This window comes from Astyanax mexicanus, chromosome 3 (assembly GCF_023375975.1).
Source record: "Astyanax mexicanus isolate ESR-SI-001 chromosome 3, AstMex3_surface, whole genome shotgun sequence".
NCBI lineage: Eukaryota > Metazoa > Chordata > Actinopteri > Characiformes > Acestrorhamphidae > Astyanax > Astyanax mexicanus.
The window spans coordinates 63358008-63382119 of NC_064410.1; the positions used below are offsets into that span (position 1 = coordinate 63358008).

Genomic DNA, 24112 nt, shown 5'->3' on the forward strand with positions numbered 1-24112 from the left:
GGGGCTTATTAGTAAACATTAGAAATCAGCTGCACTGTAATTGGCTAGTTGTTTTGTGTTCAAAGATAAGAATGTAGCAATAGGAGAAAAGGAGGCGGGGCTTATTAGTAAACATTAGAAATCAGCTGCACTGTAATTGGCTAGTTGTTAAGTAAATAAATATAAGAACGTAGCAATAGTAGAACAGGAGGCGGGGCTTATCAGAAAACAGATGGGAAAAAAACAAAGCTGCACTGTAATTGGCTAGTTGTTTTGTATTCAAAGATAAGAATGTAGCAATAAGAAAACAGGAGGCGGGGCTTATTAGTGAACATATGGAAAACACAGCAAGAATTAGGTTGCCAGTTCTGCAATTTTCCAGCCAAACAAATTAGAGCATATTATGTAAGTTTGAGCTACAATATGCTGATAATATAAATCTTTATATTGTACCAGAATTTAAAGATAAATGTAAATGATATAATACAATCTTATATACATACATATGAAACAATATATATATAATATATATAGTAAATGAATACTGAAGTTTATGAAGGAACACATACGGAATCATATCTTAAATATAAACATATGCTGGATTGTTTAACTAAATATTTTTTTCATTAATAAAAAACACTGAATTTAAGGTTTGTTCAAACTTTTGACTGGTACTGTATTTATGGTTTAAGAAAGTTAAAAAACGGCCAAACAAACGATCTATTTCTCTATACTGAAGATGTTTTTTATCAGGAAATTTAGAAACATTTTAAAACATATCTGTTAAAATTGCATAATGTCAGATTATGTCATTATGTAAGGAAATCCATGGTTAAATTTCAATACTGACCAACATATCTATGATTATATTGTTTATAAATTAGCCTTAATTGAGCAGCCCTACTGATAATATCAATAATTAATGATATATTATGTTGGTTTCAGCATCGGGAGGATGGATTTTTAGCTTAATTTTGCTTGGTAGCTGGTCTATAGCTTAAGGAGTGAATAATGACATCAAATAAGATATAAAAGACTGATATTAGCCCAAAGTATGGTATCATTTAGAGTTTATCAAAGTCCATCAGCTAGTTAACCCAACACTGATTTTCTGAGTTCATCCAACATCTGTTCATCTGAACCTCTGCTTAACCCAACAGATAACCCAGAAATTAGATATGAATAAAATACACTGCAGATTCTTAAACAGCGTGTTACTATAGTTATATAGTGTCTATAATTAAAGTTTATCTCTTCAGATATCATCGGGGGAAAATATACACATTTTATACTATTCCAATGGGTTTACAGTCAATCTCCAGACCTGAGACCCATTGAAAAACTGAACTGCTTAAATTTTTACACCAGGAGTGTAATAAACATAAGGTCAGCCAAAAGCAGTGTGTAAGACTGGTGGAAGAGAGCATGATGCCAAGACATCTGTGAATAAAAATCGGGTTATTCCACTAAATATTGATTTCTGAACTCTTAAAACATTAGTATTGTTGTTTCTAAATGAACATGAACTTGATTTATTTTTGCTGTTTTGTTCTTTTGTTGCTCAAATTGTGATATGTTCAGTCATTAATATATATTTGTAATTTTTGTCATAATTTTTATAATCTCTTGTTGTTTTTTGCATTGTGAAGTTGGTTATTTTGGTTGTTCTCTATAAATATATTTCTCGGTTATTCATACATTACACACAGTGACTAATTCTTAAAAATAAAATAAATCTGCTATTATTAAACTATATAAAACATTATTCATATTTCTCACCTTCTTATTAGTGAAATATTATACAACACTTTATACAAATAATTCTTACTGTAAAATCCAACACTGTAAATAATTACAATTATCCTTTTTTATATTATTAATATGGAAAAATGACATTTGCTAATTATTGCTAAACACTAGAACAAGTTGTATACTTGTATTGCTAAGGTTCTCTTATGGCTTTGACTAATTTATTGATTTCACATTAGTTAAATTATTTTTAACATCTATAAATTCATGATTAATTGTTTAAAAAAATTATTCATTCACCTTTTTAGTAGTATATATCTTTTAGTAATTGTATATTATTATTCTATATTAGGTGTAAATAAGTGATTAAATTGAGTTTTAAAGCCTGTGCTGTATCGGACAGGTAGATCACAATTATATAACCTCATATACACAACACCTGCTGTACCCCCAAACACTGAGTCTCTCCCGTCCGCACATCTCTCCATCCTCCCGTGGTTCGGTTCTGGTTCTACCGGGAGAGGAGCTGAACTTACCCGCAGTCAGAGAGTCAGATAATCCCAAACTTCTTCAGAGCTGAGCGGGAGCCGGGTCCGGGGTTCCGAGGGTAGTTCGGGTGGTTCTGAGGGTTCGGGTGGTTCCGATGGTTCCGGCGGTTCGGCGCTCTTGGTTCATGATCCGCCGGCAGCGGTGCGTCCATTCCCCGGCGCCGCGCGGACTGAGCTGCAGCCGCGGGGAGAGCGGGTCTGCGGGGCTGCTGCTCCGGACTGCAGCCGAGCCTCCCAGCAACACCCCCTACACCACCCCCCCGGTACCTGCACCGCCACCTCCCACTCACCGCTCACCCCGCACCCTCACCGCTACTCCCGCACCGCCCCGCCCCGCAACACGGAGCAACACCGCCCACTGCCGGCCCACAGCGGCAATCACACGCAGCGCACAGAGCGCACAGTCCGATTTATCTGATTACAGTTTTTCTCAGTCGATTTTATTCATTTCTCAGATCAGAATTGAAACTCCCAAAATTGTTCATTCAATCTCCATATTTCCGCGTCACTTGCGCACATTATTATTGCATTTCTCATTGTGTTTCTCATTTTGCAAATGCGTTTGTCATTCAAGCAAATGGTTAAATACAATTTTCAGCTGTTTTTTTTTCACATTATCCATTGCTTATGTCGTGCTCATCAAAATGTAATGAGCTGATTATCTGTTGAATTGTCTTACCCTACAAAACTATTAGGCTTTAGGTCATTACATGCAAAAGTGCTGAACACGTCTTCATGATCTCTCAGGCATAATTTATACATATCTATGAAACTTTTATGGTAAATTTTGGTAATTTATCCTAAATTAATGAAATTGTCCTCAGGTGAATCCTACCTTTCAGTTAATTAGGTAAATTTGCGAATTTGGAGATTTTTTCCACGCTGCATTACAAGGGATGATATTCAGTGTAACGTGAATGAAAACATGTGGCCCAACAGAGAGGAGCGTCAGAATGTATAAAAAAGAAAGAAGGTTAGGGTTAGGTTAGGTTAGGTTAGTTTATTTATACCCAAAGGTAAATTTGGTTTACAGTATGTGAAGCAGCATCTTGTTACAAAAAGAAAATTTACCAAAAACAACCACAACATATAATAAGCAAAACAAAAACAAAACATACAATAAGCAAAACAGGCAAAACATACAATAAGCTAAACAAACACAGACTTACACATAGCACAAATATCTTTACAGTTTCTTAAAGTCTCTGTGCCTTATTTGTTCTATTTGCTTGTGTTATTGCTGCAGGGATAAAACTGTCTTTGTATCGTTTTGTTCTACATCTTGGTACTCTAAACCTCTGACCAGATGGGAGTGACCTAAATTCACTATGCAGGGGATGAGCAGTATCCCCCAAAATTGCACCAGTTACCCGCTTTAACTGTCTGCCATACAAGGATTCCACGCTGAGTAGCGGCTTACCAATCAGCTTACTTGCCCATTTTACGATCTGATTCAAGCCCTTCCTCTTTTTAAATGGCAAATTACCAAACCATGCAACCATGGAAAAAGCTAAAACTGGTTCGATAAAAGCCTGATAAAATAAAGTCATCATCGTCTTATCAACGTGGAAGTAGTTCAGTTTTCTCAGACAATGCAACCGCTGCTGCCCCTTTTTACACACCGCCTCTGTGTTTGCTTCAAAATTCAATTTAGAATCAATTACTGTACCAAGATATTTATAGTGTTGTACACATTCTACTATCTGACCATTAATAACTGTAGCCTCCTGTGTGTGGTCATGTCGTCTAAAATCAATTACCATATCTTTGGTCTTCGATACATTTAATTGGAGATAGGACTTTTCACACCACTCTACAAAATCATTAATAACTGGACCGTGGTTGTGCTCCTCACCCTGTAGCTGGCTAACAATTACTGTGTCATCTGCATATTTCAGAATAGTCCTATTGTCCCACCTGCTCTGGCATTCGTTAGTATACAGGATAAATAATAAAGGTGAAAGCACACATCCCTGTGGAGAGCCAGTTGAGGAGCAGATATTATCTGATAAATTCCCGTTTACCCTCACTCTTTGTGTCCTATTAATTAAAAAATCAAGGATCCAACCCACAAGATTATGACCCAAATCAAATTGTTCTAGAAGCCTTGCGATCAGAATATGGGGTTGGATTGTGTTAAAAGCAGAAGAAAAATCTGCAAATAAAATTCTAGCATGAGATCCTTTCTCCTCCAGATGTTGAAACAATAAATGAAGCAATGTCACTGTAGCGTCTTCCACTCCTCTTTGCGGCCTATAGGCAAACTGCATGGGGTCAAGTTTATGTACAGTTTTTCTTAAGATTTCAGACCTTATCAATTTCTCAAATGTTTTCATTACAACTGACGTAAGAGCAACTGGTCTAAAATCATTAAAAGTTTTTGGGCAACTTAATTTTGGAACAGGGACCACTACTGCATCCTTCCACACCGTAGGTACATGCTGTGTCTGTAAAGACTTATTAAAAATATAATGAAACACAGGGCTCAGTTCTCTAGCACAACTTTTGAGTAGGCTCCCACAAACATTATCAGGCCCATAACTCTTCTTCACCCTTACAGAGAGAAAGGCCTTGTGTACTTGCTCCAGGTCTATCAAGAAATTCTGATCATTTGCCAATTGTCCTCTCAAACCCTGGACTTCGTTTGCAAAGTCAAATGCATCGAAACGGTTGTAAAAATGATTAAACGCATTTGCCAGCTCAGTATCCGAATTAAAACCTTCCAACGTAACCTTTTTACTTCTCCCTGTCTCCTTAGGACCTGCTATAGTTTTCATACTAGACCAGGCTGAACCAAGATCGTTTGCCGCCATTTTTTTCTCCAACTCATTTTTATAGTTCTGTTTTGCTTTTAAAATTTCAATTTTTTAACTCCTTATTTGCCACACTCAAATCAGAAGTGGTTCCTAATTTAAAAGCATGTCTCTTTTTCTCCAGACTGAGACTCACTGCTTTGTTCATCCATGGTCTATTGTTAGGGTATGTTTTTACCTGCTTGCATGGTATAATCATATCTCTACAAAATGACATATAAGAACATGTAACATCAACCAGTTCATCCAAATCATCTCCACAGGATTCTTTAAAAACATCCCACTCTGTACAGTTAAAACATTCCTGCAAGCAAAGTACAGATTCATCCGTCCAGTGTTTAAATTCCTTTATCTGTGCTTTTTCCCTCTTTAACACAGTCTTATATATGGGCAATAGATGCACACAGTTATGATCAGCTAAACCCAAAGGGGGTAAGGGGAGGGACTTGTAAGCATCCTTAACTGATCCATAACACTGATCCAATATCTTACCATGTCTGGTTGGACACGACACATATTGATAAAAGTTCTTCAAAGTTTTTTTAAGTAAAACCTGGTTAAAATCACCCAGTATGAAATTTGGGGCATCTGGAGAGATCGCCTGCAGTTTTTGTACGACGTCATAGATAGTACTAGAGGCAGAACCAGCATCTGCCTTGGGATGAATATACACAACTGTTATAAAAAGTTGTGGAAATTCACGTGGCAGAAAGAAGGGACGTATCGATATGGATAGCAGTTCAATATCTGGCGTGCATATGCGTTCTCTGACAGTCGCAGCACTACAGTATCGTTTGTTCAGATATAAACATACCCCACCGCCTTGAGATTTTCCCGTCACTTCAGCCTGTCGATCCAGTCGCAATGGCTCTCCGAACCCGTCTAAGGCCAAGTCGTTATTCTGATCCAGCTCAGTTAACCACGTCTCTGTAAAGGCCATAACGCAGCAGTTTTTAAAATCCTTCTGGTAGCGAACATTTCCCTGCAATTCATCCACTTTATTCCTTATAGACCGAACATTTCCCAGGATCATGGAGGGCAGGGGGAATCGTGCGAGCCGCTGTCTCCTCAGACGTAACCTCACGCCGCCCCGTTTACCTCGTTTCCTCTGCTTATACCTCGCTCCTCCACAGACTCCCTGAGAATCTTTCCGAACACAGTCTGGTAGCTGTAGCGTAGTCCCTGTCACGCCATCTACGCTCACTCTGTTCAGTTGCAGGAGTTTATCTCTGGTGTACCGAATCCTGTCCTGGAGAACGACTCCCTCCACATCATAGGCCAGCAGTAGGTAGAACAAAATCCATAGGGCAGCCGAATAACAAAGATCCATTTTGTATCAGAAAAACTCATCTAGGGCTTTCTCATACCAATTTTTCTGCACAGGACTTCTAAGATAACTTAAAAACACAAAAACAAACAATTAAAACACTAAAAACACCAGACCACGAGGACGCCAACTTCACCCTGCCGGTCGCTGCGTGCGCATGCGCCCAATGCATATAATTCCTTAAGTTGTTTTTTGTCTCAGGTTGTTTTAAATGTTTAGAGTAAGTTTATAATTTTGTAGTTTTTGCTTTGTGTTATGTATAGAGTGCTGCCAAACAGTTGTCTGTCTTTCCTGAATTTCTGTCAGATTTTTGCAGTGCAAACAACACAGTAAAAGAATATTCCTCAGAATTTTTGATTACAATCCAATTTCTTACTGTTAATCTCCTACATACAGTCATGATTACAGTTTTTCTCGGTTGCTTCAGAGCATGTTCAATCTGCACATCATCTAGTCATTTGTGCTCATCAGAGAAGCAATTTCTCATTTATTTTATACAAAAAGGAAATTATTTTGTACAACTGTTTGCTTTTTTTTTACAAACTATCAATTGATTCTGTCACTGTCATGGTGAGCACAGAATTGCAGACACGTGCAGATACTGATAAAACAATACGTTTATTATAAAAATAAACAGATGTAAGACGTGGTTGATACAGAAAATGGGTAATCACCAGAAACCAGAGCAATGAAGACAAAACCATACCATAAACGAGAGACAGTCCAGAGTTCATACACGAGAGATCCAATGTCAGAGGTAATCCAAGAGGCAGTAGTGAAAACACAGTCCAGGTAATACACAAGCAATCCAATATCAGAGGCAAAGGCAATAATCGGCGTAGAGAAAACAAAAGCAAGGTCATACACAAGATAAACTGAGACAAGAGATATAGAACGCTTTGTAAAGAGGAGAACCTACAATACGCGGCGTGGGTGTTTGTGTGGAGTGCTCTTTTATAGTGCCAGTAATCAGTATTCAGGACTTCCTGGAGGAAGCAGGTGAGGTGTCACGTGATCAGGTGAGTGCGTGATGTCAGCGGGTGGTGCATTCTGGGTAATGTAGTTGTTGACCTGAGAACCTCCGTTAGAGCTGGGTGTGGAAGGGACAGAGGAGCTAACAGCACAAGACGTGACAGTCACAAGATATCATACATTATTCTGCTGAACTGGCTTACCTACCAGAACAGCACACCATTAGTTCACTGCATTCATTCTTACATTCAATTCAGTTAAACTAGTTATGTTATCAGAGCCTGTAAAGCAGATTTTATACATTTTTATTAGAATTTTTTTTCTGGTAAATATCTCCTGAATTAATGAGTAACTAAAGTGCTCCTATTCGCTCAGTGGAGCTGAAAAATGGATAATGGATGTAGAAACAAGCAGGCGGTCATAATGTTATGATTGATCAATTTATAATGATATACAGTACAGAAATTAGGAATAACTGTATCGTGTTCAGAATAATAATGAATGTAATTCATAAAAGTCATGTTGTAATTCTGGAATGTAACATAATGAAACTGAAATAAAGTGAAACTAAGCTGAGTTTTAACCTGATGAAACACGATGTCTGTTCTGTGGTAAAATGACATAATCTGTCAATAAATTACTGTATAAACAGTAAAATCATAAAAGTGAATTCTGTTCAATTTCTTGTAGTCAGGTTCTCATAAACAGTAATGCATAATTTTGTACTGCTGAAACTGATTTATGATTCATAAGAAAAAGTGCAATTTTTTTTTTATAATTCTCACTCAGACATCAAAACTTTTATTTTGTAAAGTCCTTATAGAGTAAACTGAAAGATGATTAAATATATAATCATTTAGACTGACTTGTTCATAATCGATGACTAAAGAACTGTTTATTCTGATGACTCTGATGAAAGGTTCACTATTATAAATATCTACCTTTGGATCATAGATAAAGGATTTAGAACAGGGGTGTCCAAACTACGGCCCACGGGTCATTTGCGGCCCGTTTCCTTTTTTGGAGCGGCCCGCGAGGTATTTTAGAAATAGAATAAAAGTTGGCCCGCTGTTAAGCAGGTTTTTATAATGTGAGATTCAAAGTTTGAACGCTAGGTGTCAGAAACGGGCCAAAGAGTCTAAAAGCGGAGAGGGTGTGCATTTCTAGTGCAGAAAAACGGGCAAAAGAGTCTAAAAGCAGAGAGAGTGCGCATTTCTAGCGCAGAAAAACGGGCCAAAGAGTCTAAAAGCGGAGAGGGTGCGCATTTCTAGCGCAGAAAAACGGGCCAAAGAGTCTAAAAGCGGAGAGAGTGCACATTTTTTGCGCAGAAAAACGGGCCAAAGAGTCTAAAATCGGAGAGAGTGCGCATTTCTAGAGCAGAAAAACGGGCCAAAGAGTCTACAAGCGGAGAGAGTGAAGATTTAGCGCAGAAAAACAGGACAAAGAGTCTAAAAGCGGAGAGAGTGCGCATTTATAGCACAGAAAAACGCACAAAAGAGTCTAAAAGTGGAGAGAGTGCGCATTTCTAGCGCAGAAAAACGGGCCAAAGAGTCTACAAGCGGAGAGAGTGAAGATTTAGCGCAGAAAAACAGGACAAAGAGTCTAAAAGCGGAGAGAGTGCGCATTTATAGCACAGAAAAACGCACAAAAGAGTCTAAAAGTGGAGAGGGTGCGCATTTCTAGCGCAGAAAAATGGGCCAAAGAGTCTAAAAGTTGCCGTAATTAAGGAGTTTAATATTAAGAAACATCATGAAATTAAACATCAATTTGAAAAATCTTAGTTTACACAACACTGTCAAAGATAAAGATAGTAAGTGAAGTAAAATGGTGTGTAAATGAAATAATCAGGAAAAAATATTATTTAAAGTGGTATGTTTCATTATTTGTTTTATTATAGAGTCTGTGGTCCGTGACTTCAAATATATTTCTCCTTCTGGCCCCCAACAAAAAAAGTTTGGACACCCCTGATGTAGATTGCAGTACAAGCATTTGCCGCTAATCCGTTATGTGGTGCTGTTTGTACAAACTGTTTTGAGAAATGCCCACAGTGTGGTTCAAATGTTAATTCTGATTTGAGAAATGCATCAAAGCTACTGAGAAAAACTGTAATTATGGAAATTTGCAAATTTGCCAGGAGATTCTTTCTACGCTGCGTTGGAAGGGAAGATATTCAGTGTGACGTGGATGAAAACATGTGACCCAACAGAAAGGAGAGTCAGAATACATAAAAAAGTTGTTGTCTCAGGTTGTTTTAAATGTTTAAAATAAGTTTCTAATTTAGTAGTTTTTTCTTTGTGTTATGTACAGAGTGCTGCCAAACAGCTTATTTTTTTGTCAACAAATTGCAGTGAAAACAATACAGTAAAGAATATTACTCAATATTTTTGATTACAGTCCAATTTTTTGCTGACAGTCTCCCACATACAGTCATAATTAACTGTGTTTTTGTAAGTTTGTATTTTTGATGTGATGCCAATGTAAATCCTAATGTGAGAAATGAACCAAATCTACTGAGAAAAACTGTAACCTGATAAATCTGATATCCATCAACCTCTAACAATCTTCCCTACTTCATTTCCTTCTCTATATTTCATTTTATTATATTCCCTTTTTAAAAATCAGGTTAATTTCACCATATATTGATTTCTGAATATTAGTATTGTTTTGTTCTAAATAAATGTCATTTACGTCCAGTCATTAACATTTATTAGTCATTATTTATAATCTTTTACACATTCTTGTTGTTATTTGCATTGTGAAAATGGTTCTTATCAATTAAATGCATTTTTATTCTATTTCTTGATTAGTCTCTCTCTATAAATATATTCCTCAGTCATTCATATATTGCACACAAAATATCTGCTATTATTAAACTATATAAAATATTATTCATAATTATTCCCCTTCTTATTGGTGTAATATTATATAACTTCTGTCTTTCATTTATACGTTTACTTGTTTTTTTCACATTTCATCTCTTTTTTCTTTATCTTCTTCTATTCTCAAATCTTTCTTTTTTATTTTAAAATAATTCACATTTGAAATAATGATAACTACAATGCTCATTTTTGCATTTGCTACTGATTGCTAATCAAATTTAACAGCATAAGAAATGTAACTATTATCATTAATGTGCACTCATATTGTATGATTCATTGCTTTGAGTTATTTGGCTAAAAGCAATTATACATAAATTACACACACACACACACTTTCTTTTTTTTCTTTCTTTTATTGACTTTTAGGGTTTGAGCAAAAATATTCTATGACCTTTTTGGGTATTACCAATTTTCTACAAATCCTCCTTCAGGCAAACTGTAGGTGTAGATAAATTTATTGCAAAATTTGATTCAATTTAATTTCATTAAAATGTGATAGCTAAGGTGTTGCTAGGTGGTTGCTGTGTAGTTGCTATGATATTCTGTGCCGTTGCTTTAGGTGTTACTAAGTTGTTGGCAGGTGTTTGGTGGTTGATAGATAGACAGACATAGATAGATAGATAGATAGATAGATAGATAGATAGATAGATAGATAGATAGATAGATAGATAGATAGATAGATAGATAGATAGATAGATAGATAGATAGATAGATAGATAGATAGATAGATAGATAGGTAGATAGATAGACAGACAGACAGACAGACAGACAGACAGACAGATAGATAGACAAGACCAATGTCTAGATAGACAGACAGTCATATATACAGACGAAAACACAGACAGACAAGATAGATAGATAGATAGATAGATAGATACATAGATAGATAGATAGATAGATAGATAGATAGATAGATAGATAGATAGATAGATAGATAGATAGATAGATAGATAGATAGATAGACCGACAGAGACAGACAAATGGACAGACAGATAGACAGGCAGAAAAATATTAAGATAGAGATACAGACGGAAAGACAGTAAAGACAGTTGGTTGATAGATACACAGCACAGATTGAAAGACAGACAGTCACAGACTGATAGATAGATAGATAGATAGATAGATAGATAGATAGATAGATAGATAGATAGACCGACAGAGACAGACAAATGGACAGACAGATAGACAGGCAGAAAAATATTAAGATAGAGATACAGACGGAAAGACAGTAAAGACAGTTGGTTGATAGATACACAGCACAGATTGAAAGACAGACAGTCACAGACTGATAGATAGATAGATAGATAGATAGATAGATAGATAGATAGATAGACAGCTTTTCCCCTAATAAAAAGCACTTAATCTGTTTTTTTTTTTATCCAGTAAAAGTATCGAATATCGATAAGTCTCTATTGATATCGGCGATACCGGACCGACACCGGGCCGCGGTCCAGCGGTATCGCGCGCCCCCAGACCGTGTCAGACTGAGATTGCGGGGCCACGCCCAGTCCGGTCCGCGCTACATCCGGGCACTGCGCTGGGTGTCACAAGCCTGTGTGAAGATGGCGACTGCGGGGAGGAGCGCACTGCTGTCCGGCAGCCTGAGCGGGAGCAGCGGCGCCGCGGACAGCCACAACCCGGAGGAGGACGACGGACAGAACCTGTGGTAAGCTGCGGGGCGGCGGCGCGGGGCTGCCCGGCTGCGGGGGGGGCCCGGCGCGGGCTGCGGTCTGCGGGCGGGCGGAGCGGTGCGGGGCTAGAGCTGCAGGAGCTCCGGTGCGTGTTTTTGTTTAGCGGCTGATTTCTGTTGCCAACGCCCGTCTCTCCCTCTCTCTCCCCGGCCAGGTCCTCCATCCTCAGCGAGGTCTCCACCCGGTCCCGCTCCAAACTGCCCACCGGGAAGAACGTGCTGGTTCTGGGTGGGTATCCGCTCCCGGTCCGTTAGCTCGCCTCTATTGTTATTGTGTGCTCCTTCTGTAGGGTCATGCCGAATTATGCTACCTGTCTGGATGTGCTACCGAGCGGTGGTGCGCATGCGCTTAGTTTTGTGCATAGTATTTTAGTTTTTAATTTTTTACGTTTTTGCGTGTTTTTCATGATAATTCACATTTTATTATATTATTGTGCAAGCTGAGATTAATTTGAGTAATTTAAGTTAGTTGTTTGGGCTGTATTTTACTAAGCTAAGTGATTTAAACAAAAAAAAACCTTATAATTACCCTTATTAAAGCAATTTACATTTTATTTCTATTCCTATATAACCTACGTACCTACGCTGTTGTGTGCGCATGCGCAGATTTTTATGTCTAATACATATATATTTTTAGAATGTATTTGTATGATTATTTACATCGTTTAATGCTTTTCTTTGAGTCTAATTTAGGCGATTTAAATAAATAAATATTGTTATAGCTCTGATAAATATATTCCTATATAAAATTAAAAGGGTTTTTTTTATGATGATCAATAACGATTAATGCTTTTCTTTGAGTTAATTTATATTATTTTTGCAATCTGATATTCATTTTAGTAATTTTAGTAAATTTGTTGGACTCTAACTAATAAAAAACTTTTATAATAACCCTGAAAACAAAAACAATTTGTTTATAATCCTATATTTGTACATAGTTATTTTTCTGCTATAGTTACATATTTATAAGTGATATTATTATGCTTTTAATGTTTTTTAAAATGTGTGTTTGATGAACCATAATGTTTAAAGCTTTTCTTGGAGTTTATTATATTATTTTGCAATCTGATATTAATTTTAGTAATTTTTTGAGAGTGTAAATTAAGCGATTTAGATAAATAAACACTATAATAACCCAGATAAAGCAATTTACAATTTATTTCTATATTTATAAATGTATCTAGCTATATTTCTGCTATAGGTACATGTATGTAAGTGATATTATACTTTTAACACACATTTTGTTTAAAATTAAGCTTTTTTTTTGTGCTCATGCGCTGACTTTTATGCCTAACATTTTTTTATAACGTGTTTTTCATAATGATTCATAAAATTCCATGCTTTTCTTTGAGTTTATTATATTATTTTGCAATCTGAGATTAATTGAGTAATTTTAGTTAATTGTTTGGTGTGTAATTTATTAAATTAAGCGATTTAAATAAAAGAAAAACCTTAAAATAACCCTGATGAAGCAGTTTAATCTATTCAAATACTTTTATACTATATTATACTTATTGCACTATATTGTTATAACTTTATAACTATAATTTACGTATATCTGCCTATATGCATAATCTATATATATTTCAACTATAAGTGTTTATTTCTAGGTAATATTATTATGATGTTTAGAATTTAATTATCTAAGCTAAGCAGCTTTACCCTTAGCATGCAAGCTAACCTGGCTTACCTACTGCTGTGGTAGCAGGTTTTGGCAAGGTGTCACAAGCCGATGCAACACCTGTCCACTGCATCCCTGCATTTCTGCACTAACAGCTCGTTTATTGTGTGTTTTGTGAATTGATTCTGTCTGATGATGCAGTTTAAACACATTAAATCAGATTTGCAGCATCAGTCTGATGTTTATATGCAGGCATCAGATCTAAAACAAGCAGTCAGGGCTAATTTGAGCTAGTTAGCTAGCTGCTAAAGGCTAAATGCTAGAGCTACATCATCATCATCATCATTGTCTGGTCTGATCTCATCCATTGGTCACCATTGACAACACAGCTTTAGGAGGAGCAGAAGATCTGCACAGTTTTTAGTATATTTTTGCACAAACTGGAGAATTTTTGAGTCTAATTTCTGATCTGTTATAATCAGATTAATAATCTGCATTAGAGAATATTGGACATTAACCAGTCAGTGGGTTGGTGGAGCCCCAGCGCCCACAATACTGATTATATAGATTACAGTGGAAAATTTTATAATAAAATAATATAATTAGATATTAAAAATACTTTAAAAATTAGTTTAATTAGATTTGGTGGTGTAACGGTGATTCACAATTTGATTTTCTCACAATATTTAAAACATATATTTTGAATGACAATAAATAATAAGACTTTTTTTCTATTTTTTATTTCTTAATTGTTTAAACAAAGAAAAATTGCACCTTGTTTAAGCGCCCCCTGTACTGTTTTAAGCGCAAACAAACTACTGTGCTTGTTTATTTTTTAATTATTCTATAATAAAAGTATTATGGTCTAAGTGCACTGTAACACTATAAAGGGAATATAATTTATTACTCTATTTAAACATGTTTTTATGTATCTTTTACTAAAGTATTCCTGTTTTGTCACATCAACAAGAATATCATTACCGCAAAAATACCCTGAGATATCGTGATATTATTTTAGGGCCATATATTGCCCACCACTAGTACATACATGGTATTGTATGCTGGTAACTGCAGGTACAGCAGCCTGATAATCATGATTTAATAATATGTTTTTTAAATTATACAATAATACACAAGAGGGTGGGCTATAACCTGTAAAATTGCAGCACAGCAGTGCCAGTATTACACGTTATAGCACAAGCCTCTAGTGTATTATTGCTTAATTACACCACAGTTCCAGTATTACTGTTTATTGAAAGATTTTAAAGAGTTAAAGAGGAGGAGAAAATGGGATCTGATTGGTTATAAAAACTCCACCAGTTAAAATAGTTCAATTGCTGCTCTGTTTGTAGCTGCGCTGTTTGGTTTGTAAGCGCTGCATTGTTGCTAGGTTACCTGTATGTGGCAGAGTAATACATTGAGAGCTTCGGTTAGGTACAGTGCATTACCGGCTGATAACTGCACTCATAGAACACCTCTCAGCCAATCACAATGCAGGTCAGAACTAACTGTGGTATAATTAGAATTTAATTGAATTTAAAAAAAGGTTTGTTATATTATAGACCTATTAGATAGATAGACAGAAAGACAGGGAGACAGACGGACAGAAATAAAGAGAGACAGACTCAGACAGATAGATATACAAACAGATAGGAAGGTAGTTATACATTTAGTGAGGCAGACAAACAGACAAGTAGAGAGACAGACAGAAAGACCAACCCACTGGCAGAGACAGACAGGTGGGTGTACAGACAGGCAGACACGGACAAACAGATGAATAGATATACAGACAGACAGACATGGACAGACAGATGGGTGAACGTACGGACAGACAGGTAGATAGGTAGACAGATAGATGGACAGACAGGTAGACAGACCTATATTGATTGGAGTGGCTAATACTGATAGACCAGCCTGTTCATCAGACTCAGATTAACAGACAAATGCTTCATCTGGATCTGATAGATAGATCTTCATCATCTGATGATGATGATGAGGATGAGGATGATGAGGATGATGATGATGAAGAGGATGATGATTATGATTATGACGATAATGAGGATGATGATTATTATTGACCATGATTATGATTGACGATGAGGATGATGAGTGATTATGACAATGATGAGGATGATGATTATGATTATGACGATGATGATTATGATGATTATGATTGACAATGAGGAGGATGATAATTAGGATTATGACGATGATTATCATTGACCATGATTATGATTGACGATGTGGATGAGGATGATGATTATGATTGACAATGAGGATGATGATTATGACTATGATGAGGATGATGATGAAGAGGATGATGATTATGATTATGACGATAATGAGGATGATGATTATTATTGACCATGATTATGATTGACGATGAGGATGATGAGTGATTATGACAATGATGAGGATGATGATTATGATAATGATATGCCTCGTTTTAATCGTGTGATGTGTGTGTGAACAGGTGAAGTGGGGTCGGGTAAGACGACACTGGTGGCTAAACTGCAGGGAGTGGAGGAGTATATGAAGGGGCGGGGCTTGGAGTATCTATACTTCAACGTGCACGACGAGGACGTAGACGGTAAGAACTAACTGTGTTTACTACACTTACCTCTTTACAGGTAATCTTTATCTTTATATTCATCAATTATTAGTTTAATATTTCACCTCCGGTATTCATTTACCACCATACTAGTGCTGCACTGTTTACCAATACTACAAATTTATCTCAATATTTCTTAATTAAAAACGGTACAATACGCACCTTGTCCTTTCTCGGCTTAATAACCCAAGAATTCCTCAACACATGAGCATAAAGCGTACGGTATATGTTTAGAAAGATCTAGAAAGGATTCTAGCTTTGTAAAAGTATAATCCAGTGTCTGAGGAGAGCTCTGTGCTGTCTCTGAGTTTCCCCACGGCTGTGTTTACACAAGGTCAAGATAGAAAAACTCCAGAAATGTACCTGAACACACCTCATTTCATAATCAGAACACCACGCCCAATAAAGTAAACCCAATAATAGTTTATAGTCCTAATGTTTTATATTCTGCATAGCATATATAGAATAGTAGAATAAGTAACAAATCTATATAAGAGGCCAGTCATGCAAAAAACAAGATAAATGCTGTGAAACTGCCAGATATATGTTTTTCATATATATCTCTACAGAACTGTCCATCTATAAAAATGATTTATGTAATTGATTCAGATGTATATGTTGAAATATTATGTTGTGTATATAATATATATTCTCTTTTAATGTCATTTCTATTTTGGAGATATTAGGGTTTTGCATTTATAACTTGCATTTGCAATATAGCATCAGTTAAAGTAAAGTAGTGAAGAGGTAGAGTTACAGGTATACAGTGAATAGTGAATATTTGAGGAATGTTCTAATCCATATTATGAGAAGAAACAACTACTCAACTATAAAGCGAATTTTAAGCGACACTAGTAAGGAACAAGGGTGTCGCAATGTTTCTCTTCTAATGGGGTCAATCCCAAAAGAAGAATTTCAAGAACTTTGAAAGTATCCTCAAGTGCAGTCACTGCAAAAAACAACAAAAAGGTTACGATGGTGAAACTGGCACTCATCAGGTCGGCTCCAGGAAAGGAAGAGCAAGAGTTTCCTCTGTTGTAAAGGATAAATTTAAAGTTACTATATGATTCATTAGTAATGAATTATATTATAACCTATATTATACTAGAGACTGTAGTATTGGTGCTGGTGATTATGAGTATTATGGGATGTTCTCCTTTCTTTAGAAGGTGAGATCTAAAGATGGCTCAGCTTCAGAGAGACAGGGGTGCTCACAATCAATACTGCACCATTTCCCTTTTCACCACTGCATCACTGCTGCACTCCACCAGCACAGAGAAACACTTCTCAAACTTTAGCTTCTGAATAAACACAAATATAAAGATGTGTAATCCAGTTTCTCACATAGTGAAAATCATCATTATCTACAGAAGAGTCTGACTGAGTTGATAATGACCTTACTTGACCTTTTGTGTGATACAATATGTATCACAATACAGGGGTTATTATTCATTATACCACAGTTAGTTCTGACCGTGCAATGTGATTGGCTGAGAGGCGTTGTATGAGTACCGCTATCAGCCGGTAATGCACTATAACCCAGGCTCTCAATGTATTACTATATTACTCCGCCACATACAGATAACCTAGCAGTGATGCAGCGCTTACAAACCAAACAGCGCAGCTACAAACAGAGCAGCAATGGAACTATTTTATCTGGCAGTGTTTTTACAACCAAACGATCCTATTTTCCTGTTTTCTCTTAAACTCAAAATCTTTTAATAAACTGTGAAAATGGAACTGTGGTATAATTAAGCAATAATATACTTGAGGTTTGTTTTTATATATAAATATCTCTACCAATTCTTTAACATCAGTAGAAGTAGTGCTGGACAGTATTTCAACATTAGTATATACAGATCTGGAAAAAAAATAAGAGAGCATTTAAAAATGATGAGTTTCTTTGAGTTTACCAAATTGAAAACCTCTGGAATATAATCAAGAGGAAGATGGATGATCACAAACCATCAAACCACCAAACTGAACTGCTTGAATTTTTGCACCAGGAGTAAAGCAGCATAAAGTTATCCAAAAGCAGTGTGTAAGACTGGTGGAGGAGAACATGATGCCAAGATGCATGAAAAAAAACTGTGATTAAAAACCACCAGGGTTATTCCACTAAATATTGATTATTTCTGAACTCTTAAAACTTTATGAATATGAACATTTTTTTTTTTGCGTTATTTGAGGTCTGAAAGCTCTGCATTTTTTATATTATTTTAGCCATTCCTTTTATTTAATTTCCTGTAAATAAATGCCCTTAATATTTGGGAGAAATGTTGCCTGTAGTTTATAGAATAAAACAACTTTTTCATACACATTTGATAGTTCAATATACATTATTTTTGTTATATACAGCATCTATCACTGGCTGAGGTTCATTAGTGGACTCAATAGAGTGTGTAGAAACTGAATTCTGGTTGTTTGTGGCTCTTTATTGCTGAAAATGATCTCAGAGTTATATTGTATGTGTGTGTGTGTGTGTGTTTCAGATCACGCACGGTGTAACGCCTGGGTTCTGGATGGAGATCTGTATCATAAAGGTCTGCAGAAGTTCGCTCTGTCGGTGGAGAACCTGTCCGACTCGCTGGTTCTGTTCGTGGTGGATCTGTCTCGGCCCTGGCTCGCTCTCGACTCTCTGCAGAAATGGGCCAGCGTGGTCCGGGACTACCTGGATAAACTGCGGGTTCCTCCAGAGACCCTCAGAGAGCTGGAGCACAGATGTAAGAGTGTGTAAAGTGTGTGTGTGTGTGAGAGTGTGTATTCAATCACTATAAAAGCTATATAAATAATATTATTTAAGTGTTTTAAAAGTGTACAGAAATGAATTCTACATGTACTGTATGTTTGATTATGTTAAGATCAGTACTGATGAACTGCAGTATTAAAGGGTTAGTAGTGTCTAATGTATCAATACTACAGTTTAAATACTGCTTTATGTTTAAAACCTGCATGTTGTGGTAAATTATGATTGGCTGTGTGGTGCTGTGCTTGTTGGTGTTATTTAATTATGGTGGTGATGATGGTCACGATGATGGTAAAGGTAATGGTGATGATGATGGTGGGAATTATCATTATAATGATAGTAATGATAACGATGATAGTGGTCATGATCGTGATGGTGGCGATGATGCTGCTTATGATGGTCACAATGCTGGTGATGATGGTCACGATGATGGTGATGGTGACGATGATGATAATGGTGATGATGATAATGGTGATGATGATGATGATAATGCTGTCTATGATGATGATGATGATTATGATGATGATGATGATTATGATGATGATAATGGTGATGATGATGATAATGGTGATGATGATAATGGTGATGATGATGATAATGGTGATGATGATGATAATGATGATGATGATAATGGTGATGATGATGATAATGGTGATGATGATGATAATGGTGATGATGATGATAATGGTGATGATGATAATGGTGATGATGATGATAATGGTGATGATGATAATGGTGATGATGATGATAATGGTGATGATGATGATAATGGTGATGATGATGATGGTGATGATGATGATAATGGTGATGATGATGATGATGATAATGCTGTCTATGATGATGATGATGATGATAATGGTGATGATGATAATGGTGATGATGATGATAATGGTGATGATGATGATGATAATACTGTCTATGATGATGATGATGAAGATGATGATAATGCTGTCTATGATGATGATGATGATAATGGTGATGATGATAATGGTGATGATGATGATGATGATAATGCTGTCTATGATGATGATGATAATGGTGATGATGATAATGGTGATGATGATGATAATGGTGATGATGATGATGATAATACTGTCTATGATGATGATGATGAAGATGATGATAATGCTGTCTATGATGATGATGATGATAATGGTGATGATGATAATGGTGATGATGAAAATGGTGATGATGATGAAAATGGTGATGATGATGATGGTGATAATACTGTCTATGATGATGATGTGGTGATAATGCTGTCTATGTTGATGATGATGATGATGATGATGATGGTGATGATGATAATGGTGATGATGATGATGATGATGATGGTGATGATGATAATGGTGATGATGATGATGATGATAATAATACTGTCTATGATGATGATGTGATGATAATGCTGTCTATGATGATGATGATTGTGATAATGGTGATGATGATGATAATACTGTCTATGATGATGATGATGAAGATGATGATAATGCTGTCTATGATGATGGTGATGATGATAATGGTGATGATGATGATAATGGTGATGATGATGATGATAATAATACTGTCTATGATGATGATGTGATGATAATGCTGTCTATGATGATGATGATAATGGTGATGGTGATGATGATAATGCATGTCTCTGTCCTGGTGATCAGTGGTGAAGCAGTTTCAGGAGTACGTGGAGCCGGGCAGTGATATGGAAAGTGTTCCTCAGAGGAGAAACCCGGAGTCGGAGGAGGAGAGCATCGTCCTGCCGCTGGGGGAAAACACACTCACACACAACCTGGGCATTCCTCTGGTGGTGGTCTGCACTAAGGTAGTGTTACTAATACTAACTAATGTTTAGTATTAGTGTTACTGGGAATCACTCCTGTTACCTTTTATGTTTTCAGTAACGGGACTGAAAGTAACAGGACTAGAATTAGCAAAAACATGAAAAATAGCTACAGTAAATGGCGTCTATGCTAACAGCATGAGGACACTGAGCACATTCTAGTGATTTTCCCAAAATTTGTTTGTTATTTTAAAAATAAACCAATAAGATGTAAGAATTAATGTAGGTAACAGGACTGAGTGTTGAGATTGAGCTCCTCAGTCATCGTTACAATAAGATCAAATATACAGAAAAACTAATGAGGGAACTTAATTTTGGTTACTTTCCCGTGATCTTCAGAACCAGATCCAGCTGATTATGTCACTTCCTGTTGTAGATGTGACTTCCTGTTGTAGAATGTTCCAGATGTTTCAGATGTTCAGGGTAATGTGGGGCGGTAACAGGACTGAGTGAAACCCAAAACCCAGGGACACAACTAAAATGTGTATTTTTAATACTTAAATATATTATGGATTTATTATGAAAAATTGTGTTTTAAAGCATAGATGGGATTTGGAGTCACACAAATAATACAAAAAAATAATCTCTGAAGGATTTTAATAAATATATTTCATGGTAAAGTCTAATGCTATTTTTCAGTGTTGTAAGTAGTTTTTATTAATGTTTTTAATTACATATCTTACTTTTAGCAATTATGTCAATGTACAAAACACTGTGCTTAATAATAAAATGTATTTTAAAGTTATTTTGTGTGCACATTTATACATGTAATTTTTGGGGGAGAGAAATGGCACTGATTAGGTGGAATGGCCCTTAGTACAATACAGATGGTATATTATATGTAGTGTATATAATATGTATATTAGGGGCGTCACGATTCTCTAAATCCTCGATTTGATTCTCTGTTCTCAATTTTCTTTTTTCTTTTTTCTTTTTTTTTTACAGCAGAGAGGCCTATGCCAGTTTTAGATTAGTCTATGGTCAGTCATTGGTTTGATTCATCAAATTTACAATATCTTATTTCAAAAGGTGTGCTTGATATAAGTGATGCAAAGTGATACAAGTGATCTGTAATACACCACGTTAGGCTTTAATGGTCAAATTTAAATAATTTAATTAAGATATATATGTAATGCCATCTAGTGGCTTGTTTGGTAGCAGCAGTGTGCGCTATTAAAACAGCAATGTGCAACATAACAAAATAAATAATACAAAAATACAGGAACAGTCATGTACAAAATAATAGAACAATTAGAGCCTTAACAAACTGAACTCTATGCTACTATAACAGTTAAACATGAAAAATAAGACTTTAAGACTTTTTCGGTCCCTGAGAATGACAAGTTTTTTTCTTTAATAAAGATATATTATTAACTTTATCTGAGAGAAAGGTGCTCCTTAAGGTACCAAAACTATGAACATATTTGAGGATAGACAAAACAACTGTTATTTTTATATTTTCTTTAAGTTTTTCTTTAAGAAGATGAGAATGTCCACATTCTCTGGAGAAAGAGCTGCTCTTTCAGCTACAGTGAGCTGCGCCGTTTGCGTAGCTTAGAGGGAGGGATCGTCGATCATCTTTTTGACTTCGATGCTCGAGACCATGACATAATTTCGATCGATTTTGATAAAATATTAAAATCGTGACACTCCTAATGTATAGCAGTGCACTGAGAGGTTAGTCTGGTGTCTAGGTTATAAAACATGATGGATAGACTGTACATACTGTATTAATGGTTAAAGATTGAGACGTAAACACATTAACACTCTTATCTCTCTCTCTCTCTCTCTCTCTCTCTCACAGTGTGATGCGATCAGCACTCTGGAGAAGGAGCACGATTACAGAGACGAGCACTTAGACTTCATCCAGTCACACATCCGGCGATTCTGCCTGCAGTGTATCCTTCAGAGCGCACTGAGCTCGCGGCCTGAGGGCTGAGATCTTTATCTCAGGGCTTATTTAGATGTTTTATAGGTCAGATCATCGCATGTTCCCTCTGCCCTGCTTTTACTGTGTTTAAGATTCTGTATATGAATCTACTGTCAACCGTTGTTCCACTAGAATCATATACAGAACCTTTAAATGTGTTTACACTGCTGTTGTGAAACTAACTCAAAATAATCGTTGTTTATTGACATACCGGATTATAAGGTGCATTATTTTCAAAAGATGTTAATCTACACAGATTAATCTCCTGAAAACTGTTTATTTGGGTGAGTAAAGAGCTTCAGTTTATTTACTGTAAGATTAGATTTCCAGATTTCAGCTAAGGCTAGGTGCAGCAGCATTAAAATAAAAATCTGGGGAATGAAGGTCTTAAATTGTCTTAAATTTGCTGTAAATTTGCTGTAGGTATAAAATTTGTTAGATGGTGCGTCTAATGCCGGTGGGAAAGAACATACTAACTTTAGCGACGGGTTAGCTAACATTAACAGGGAAAGAACTAAGGTTAGCAGGGAGCTAGCTAACATTAGCGGTGAGCTAGCTAAAGTTACCATGAGAGAACTAAGGCTGGCGGGGCTAACGTTAGCGGCAAGTTAGCTATGTTACCGGAGAGAGAACTCAGGTTAGCAGAGAGCAAGCTAACATTAACAGAGAGCTAGCTAACATTAGTGGCAAGCTAATTAAATTACTAACGTTAGTGGCGGGTTAGCTATGTTACCGGAGAGAGAACTCAGGTTAGCAGAGAGCAAGCTAACATTAGCAGAGAGCAAGCTAACATTAGCAGAGAGCAAGCTAACATTAGCAGAGAGCTAGCTAACATTAGCGGCAAGCTAATTAAATTACTAACGTTAGTGGCGGGTTAGCTATGTTACCGGAGAGAGAACTCAGGTTAGCAGAGAGCTGGCTAACATTAGCAGAGAGCTAGCTAACATTAGCGGAAAGCTAATTAAATTACTAACGTTAGTGGCGGGTTAGCTATGTTACCGGAGAGAGAACTCAGGTTAGCAGAGAGCTGGCTAACATTAGCAGAGAGCTAGCTAACATTAGCGGCAAGCTAATTAAATTACTATCGATAGTGGCGGGTTATCTACATTACTGTACACAATGGAACAAAAGAAAAAAAATTGCAACAAATGGGAAATGTTAAGATTTGTCTTTTAATACAATACATTATTTTATACTAAAGAAATTATGACTACATTTTTTGGTCTTTAATTTTATTTATTAAGGTCTTTAAAAACATTAAATTTGACTTTTAAAATGGTGCAGGAACCCTGGATAAACGGGAAGGCTACAGTCCGATATACTCACCTCTGAACAGAGAAAGAGCTAACTAGCGCTTAGCATGATTAGCAGCTAATGCTGATACTGCTCCAGCAGGTTTAGCTGGGGTTAGCA

At 36.4% G+C, this 24112-nt stretch overlaps 2 protein-coding genes across 4 annotated transcripts in view; one reads left to right on the plus strand and one right to left on the minus strand.

Moving 5' to 3' along the window:
• The window catches only part of cpne4b (copine IVb), a 99188-nt gene extending 96657 nt beyond the window's left edge, over nucleotides 1-2531 (minus strand). The window contains exon 1 of the mRNA XM_022665340.2: nucleotides 2265-2531. The gene's annotated coding sequence lies outside the window, so the exon portion shown is untranslated. The remainder of the gene's footprint in view (nucleotides 1-2264) is intronic.
• Nucleotides 2532-11791: 9260 nt separating this feature from the next.
• Nucleotides 11792-24112, plus strand: part of dync1li1 (dynein, cytoplasmic 1, light intermediate chain 1) — a 34574-nt gene continuing 22253 nt past the window's right edge. For all 3 annotated transcript variants that reach the window (XM_049475556.1, XM_049475557.1, XM_049475558.1), the window contains exons 1-6: nucleotides 11792-11933; nucleotides 12113-12186; nucleotides 16052-16168; nucleotides 18682-18912; nucleotides 20591-20751; nucleotides 22574-22667. In XM_049475556.1, the coding sequence (XP_049331513.1) occupies nucleotides 11830-11933; nucleotides 12113-12186; nucleotides 16052-16168; nucleotides 18682-18912; nucleotides 20591-20751; nucleotides 22574-22667 (781 nt within the window). In that variant the 5' untranslated portion in view covers nucleotides 11792-11829. The remainder of the gene's footprint in view (nucleotides 11934-12112; nucleotides 12187-16051; nucleotides 16169-18681; nucleotides 18913-20590; nucleotides 20752-22573; nucleotides 22668-24112) is intronic.